This window comes from Salvelinus namaycush, chromosome 8, assembly GCF_016432855.1.
Source record: "Salvelinus namaycush isolate Seneca chromosome 8, SaNama_1.0, whole genome shotgun sequence".
Lineage (NCBI taxonomy): Eukaryota > Metazoa > Chordata > Actinopteri > Salmoniformes > Salmonidae > Salvelinus > Salvelinus namaycush.
The window spans coordinates 91,309-98,034 of NC_052314.1; the positions used below are offsets into that span (position 1 = coordinate 91,309).

Below are 6,726 nucleotides of genomic sequence, written 5' to 3' on the forward strand. Positions count from 1 at the left end.
TTCTGTTATTTCTTATTGTAGCTGAGTGAGCTGTGACTTACATCTAAAATGAGTCTCTCTGGGGAGAGAGAGGAGGAGACCACTGCCTCTAAAATGAGTCTCTCTGGGGAAAGAGAGGAGGGGACCACTGCCTCTAAAATGAGTCTCTCTGGGGAGAGAGAGGAGGGGACCACTGCCTCTAAAATGAGTCTCTCTGGGGAAAGAGAGGAGGAGACCACTGCCTCTAAAATGAGTCTTTCTGGGGAGAGAGAGGAGGTTCCCACTGCCTCCAAAATGACTCAAGACACAAGTTCCAAGAGGTAAGAGATTAAATGTAAAATATACAGTTCTTTTAAAGACATAAAGTGTCGTGGTAATTTATTACTAAATGAGGAGAGTTTACAAATCACACACAAGTCAGAGTTAGATTTTAAAGTCCATCTTTAATTATATGAGCTTCACCATAGGCCTTTGACTCTCAGATCAATTCAGTGTCTAAAAATGAATTCTCTGAGAGTGCTTACAAAAGAATACTTAGTATCTTTTATAGCCAAGATACACCCCTCTCAACTCATATGACGAACCACAGATCTTAGGAACTTCACAAAGGGCCTTTTACTTGAGAGAGGAGTATCCCATAGCCAGATAGCATTAGCTATAAATTATCGTTCAGTTTGGTCTCTTAGACGAGGTTCTACTTCTCGTTCTTGGTATAACATAGTACCAAAACATTACCTCGTCCAATGGCATATATCAATTGTCAATTCTAGATACTCCCATCTCAAATACACCCCCTCCCTGGACAAGCTCGCTGAGGGGAGTGACTTCTAGGTCATATATTATCTCAAGATTAGTGCAACATCAGAGGGGTAACACGGGGCCCTGTGTGGCTCAGTTGGTAGAGCATGGCGCTTGCAACGCCAGGGTTGTGGGTTCGTTTCCCACGGGGGGCCAGTACAAAAAAAGTATGAATGTATGTACTTGTAAGTCGCTCTGGATAAGAGCGTCTGCTAAATGACTTAAATGTAATGTAAATGGTAATACAATGGTTCCAGACACTGCCATACTCCTCCCCCCAATGGGAAAAGGAGGGAATGACTGCAGTACAGACATTGTGGAAACGTTCACACGGTTTAACAGATACATTCACATATGAAGACAATGTTCAAACCTGTTCACATATGAATACAATGTTCCATTCTGATATTCTGCATATTACCAGACATGTAAAAGACAAGCCTGACCTCTCCCTTCTCTGGGCCCCAAGTGACTTTTCCCTAGAGAAGAAAGGAAAATGCAACTACTGACAGTATAGTTCTAAAAGAGACATTCTAATGACAAGTATCTCAAGTATATTTACCAATTGCAGACTGTAGCTTTAAAAGAAACATCAGGACTTCTAGAAGTTCCACTATACAGTTGTTAACTCTTCTGGCTGCAAGCCCGAGGCCGCCCACAATATGACAACAGCCACTTCAAGTGCAGGGCGCGAAATTCAAAATATATTTTTTAGAAATATTTAACTTTCACACATTAACAAGTCCAATACAGCAAATGAAAGGTACACATCTTGTGAATCCAGCCAACATGTCCGATTTTTAAAATGTTTTACAGCGAAAACAGCACGGTATATTTATGTTAGCTCACCACCAAATACAAAAAAGGACAGACATTTTTCACAGCACAGGTAGCATGCACAAAGCCAACCTAACTAACCAAGAACCAACCAAACTAACCAACAAACAACTTCATCAGATGACAGTCTTATAACATGTTATTCAATAAATCTATGTTTTGTTCGAAAAATGTGCATATTTCAGGTATAAATCATAGTTTACATTGCAGCTACAATCAGAAATTGCACCGAAAGCAGACAGAGTAATTACAGACACCAACGCCAAATACCTAAATACTCATCATAAAACATTTCTGAAAAATACATAGTGTACAGCAAATGAAAGACAGGCATCTTGTGATTCCAGCCAATATTTCTGATTTATTAAGTGTTTTACAGCGAAAACACAATATAGCGTTATATTAGCTTACCACAATAGCCAGAAACACAAGCCATTTCCCAGTAGCAAAAGTTAGCGATCGTAACAAACAAGCAAAAGATATATAATTTTTGACTAACCTTGATATACTTCATCAGATGACAGTCCTATAACATCAGGTTATACCTACACTTATGTTTTGTTCGAAAATGTGCATATTTAGAGCTGAAATCAGTGGTTATACATTGTGCTAACGTAGCTACTTTTTCCCACAACGTCAGGATATTTTTCTGACACTTTTTCTGACACACATATTCTGACCAAATAGCTATTCATAAACATAACTAAAAAATACATGTTGTATAGGAAATGATAGATCCATTAGTTCTTAATGAAATCGCCGTGTTAGAATTCTAAAAATAACTTCATTACGATATGCAGTTTACGTTATGGCGAGAGAGTACCCAAAAGCTGGGCGCCGACGACTAGTTCACATGTACGACAGATATATGAAATAGCATCATAAAATGTTTCCTACTTTTGCTGATCTTTCATCAGAATGTTGGACAAGGGGTCCTTTGTCAAGAACAATCGTTGTTTGGATTTAGAACGGCCTCTTTCCCTCTCGATTTAGCAAGCACACTAGCCAAGTGGCACGAATCTCTCCATGTCAACAAACGGAAGAGAACGGAACACGGCAAAACTCCCGAAAAAATTTCAATAATCTGATTAAACTATAGTGAAAAAACATACTTTACGATGATATGGTCACATGTATCAAATAAAATCAAAGCCGGAGATAGTATTCGCCTATAACGAAAGCTATTCAGAAGGCAAATCCAGGTCAACCCTCGCGCCTTCCTGAAAACAGGAAATGGGTGACACGTCATTCCAAGAGGACGTATTCCATCTCAGACCAAGATAAACACTCCATTTCTTCTCTCACTGCCTCTTGACAACCAGGGGAAGGTGTATGACGTGCATGTATACTAATAGGTATCATGCCCATTTATAGGCAGGACCTAGAAGAGAGCATCAATTTCAGATTTTCCACTTCCTGGTCAGGAAGTTTGTGCCAAATGAGTTCTGTTTTACTCACAGATATAATTCAAACGGTTTTAGAAACTAGAGAGTGTTTTCTATCCAATAGTAATAATAATATGCATATTGTACGAGCAAGAATTGAGTACGAGGCCGTTTGACATGGGCACCTTTTATCTGGCTACTCAATACTGCCCCTGCAGCCAAAACAGGTTAATAGAAGGCGTTCCCACATTACATAAACTGTAGGTCTACATCATTCATTTAAAAGGCCAACAATGGATTTACCAATTGCAGACTGTAGCTTTATAAAGCAACATCAGGATTTCTAGAAGTTCCACTATACAGTTGTTAAAATGAAGTAGATGAGGTATTGATGTGATATTGATGAGGTGATCTGTCTCCCTGTTTTGTTCAGTGTCCAGAAGCCCAGAGCAGAGTCACCTACAACCAGCCTGCTATCAATGAAGAGTGATCAGCCACTTGCTTTCAGCCAGGAACCATTACCAGATGACAATAAGGAAGTGGAGAGTTTGGACAGTGAGGATGCATTAAAGATCACACACAACCTTCTGGACAGAAGAAGTAAGACTGTGTTTCATACAATATTACAAAGAACGGTACAAAGGCCCTTATAAAACACACACACAAACAACTCTCATTGTTTTCCTACAGGTCAAACTCTGCTGACAGTCCAACAAGACATTAAGGCTAAACTGAAACACAAGTATCAACACATATCTGAAGGAATTGGACACAATGGAAACCAAAGTCTGTTCAAGGATATCTACACAGAGCTCTACATCACAGAGGGTGGAAGGGGAGGGCTCAATAATGAACATGAGGTTAGACAGATAGAGATGGCATCCAAGAAACAAACCACACAAGAGACATCAATCAAATGCAACGACATCTTCAAGCCTTTACCTGGACAAGACAAACCTATCAGAACTGTGCTGACAAAAGGAATCGCTGGCATTGGAAAAACAGTCTCTGTGCAGAAGGTCATCCTTGACTGGGCAGAGGGAAAAGCAAATCAGGACGTTCATTTCATGTTTCCTCTTCCTTTCCGTGATCTGAACCTGAAAAAGGACCAATACAGTCTGATGCAACTTCTTTCCCACTACTTCCCAGAGCTGAAAGAGATTGACAGCATTGAAGATGGTGACCCCAAAACTGTTTTCATTTTTGATGGTCTGGATGAGTGTCGACTTCCTCTAGACTTCAAAAACAATGAGAAGTGCTGTGATGTAACGAAGCCAACTTCAGTGGACGTACTGCTGACAAACCTCATCGAGGGGAATCTGCTTCCCTCTGCTCTCCTCTGGATAACCTCACGGCCTGCAGCAGCCAATCAGATCCCTCCTGAGTGTGTTGACCAGGTGACAGAGGTACGAGGGTTCAATGATCCACAGAAGGAGGAGTACTTCAGGAAGAAAATCACAGATCAGAATATGGCCAATGATATCATCAAACACATTAAGAAATCAAGGAGCCTCCACATCATGTGCCACATGCCAGTCTTCTGTTGGATATCAGCCACTGTCCTTGAGATGATACTGAAAGTGGCAGAGAAGGATGAAGTCCCCAAAACTCTGACCCAGATGTACTCACACTTCATGCTCATCCAAATCATTGTGAAGAACAAGAAGTACAACACAGCCACAGAGACAAACCCAAAGGAACTGTCTCAGTCAGACAAAGAGATGATCCTGAAACTGGCAAAGCTGGCTTTCCAACAGCTGCAGAAGGGCAACCTGATCTTCTATGAGGAGGACCTGAGAGAGTGTGGCCTTGATGTCACAGAGGCATCCGAGTACTCAGCATTGTGTACACAGATCTTTAAAGAGGAATCTGGGCTGTACCAAGAGAAGGTCTACAGCTTTGTGCATCTGAGCATTCAGGAGTTTCTAGCAGCAGTGCATGCTTTAGAATCATGTCTGGACAAGAAGGAAAATGTTTTCTCCCCCACTACTGATGATGATGATTATTATGATGATGAAGAGGAGTCAATCCAGTTGTCTGACTTACACAGGAGCGCAGTGGACCAGGCTTTGAAGAGTGAGAATGGACACCTGGACCTGTTCCTCCGCTTCCTTCTGGGTCTCTCACTGGAGTCCAATCAGAATCTGTTACGAGGCCTTCTGACACAGACAGGAAGTACAACACAGACCAATGAGGAAACAGCTGAGAGAACAGTCAGGTACCTTTCATACAAGATCAACCAGGAATCCTCACCAGAAAGGATCATCAACTTGTTGCACTTAAGGGACGTAAAGGTAACGTAAAGGTAATGGCGGACTGAACGAAGTTATGTAGAGCACCTCAAGATAAAACATAATATTCGAAATATCTGCTAAATTAGACTAAAATATTAGCACTAAATAATCTGGTGGGTGATAACCTTCAATCTGGATAATAACACAAAACAAATCCTAAGATTAGAGACATTTATCGACAAATATTACGTAAACAAGCAACACCCAAACATGACGGAGAGTAAGACAGGGGAACCGATTCAAAAACGAAAACGTGACTCCTCAACCGACACGGATGATTTAATATTCTCACCACCGGCAATGGTAAAGGTCGAAACCGATCTGTTAAAATCAATAAATGACAAACTGGGTATACTTGAATTAGTTAGTAAAGATATAAAAGAGTTGAAGGCAAGCCTAGAGATGAGTGATGAAAAAGCTGCGACATTGGAGAAGGAAACACGCGCTAAAAGGGACAGTCAATAAAATTGAAACCGAAATGAATGAAATTAAAAAGGAGAACACCGTTCTGAAGGAATGCTTACTAGACATACAAACTAGATCCATGAGAGAGAATTTGGTACTTACAGGTATCCAAGAGAAAGAAGGAGAGGTTCCTGAATCTGTAGTTAGAGAGTTCCTTTTTGCAGCGCTTCAGATTCCACGCGAAGTTATCGATAAGATCCAACTTGAACGTGTACACCGCCTCGGACAGAGAGGGCAGAGGTACGAACGCCCAATCGTTGCCAAATTTGCTTCATTTAAAGATAAAATAATGGTTAAAAGCCTGGGTAAAAGACTTGCTGGGACCAAAATTGGCATGAATGATCAGTTTCCGAAAGAAATTGCAGAACGGCGCAAAGTTCTGTATCCAATTTTCAAAGAAAATAGATTAAAAGCGAAACGAGTAGCTCTCGTCGTTGATAAACTATATATTGATAACCAGTTGTTCAGAGACACAAAGACTACTCCATGGTTATTTTAAAAATTACAAAGTTCTCATAGATGAGGAAAATAAACACAATTCAAGCCCGGTTATTGATTGTAACAATACAATACAAAATATAGCTTTTCTATAAATCTTCATATATAACTAATTGAACACAAGCACTATTTCTACATAGTGAAGATAAAAACTAAGTAAACAGAAGGCACAGTATGTGTGGATGGTGTGGTGTGTGTTTATTTTTATTTGTTATGTTTGGAAAGTTGAGTGAGTGAGTAATGAAATAGTTGCATATCCCAGAGCCAGTGTATTGCTGTGGGCCGGGTATGAGAGGGCTTTCAATGTTGTTCAGATGATGGATATACTTTTATAATGAATTATACGTCTTATTTATTTATTGTCCTATCATGGGGAACTACATTTTTAAAATAAATTATATCTAATTATTTATTATCCTATTTTAATGGTACGGTCCATGGCCCTATACCCTAGACACCCACATGAATGG

General features: G+C 40.1%; 1 protein-coding gene across 1 annotated transcript; it reads left to right on the top strand.

The window, feature by feature from the left end:
- The first annotated feature begins 273 nt into the window (after nt 1–273).
- Nucleotides 274–5,302, top strand: LOC120051617 (protein NLRC3-like). Its single transcript, XM_038998515.1, has 3 exons — nt 274–299; nt 3,433–3,599; nt 3,690–5,302. The coding sequence occupies exons 1-3, from the start codon at nt 274–276 to the stop codon at nt 5,300–5,302; spliced, it is 1,806 nt and encodes a 601-aa protein (XP_038854443.1).
- The last annotated feature ends 1,424 nt before the right edge of the window (nt 5,303–6,726 follow it).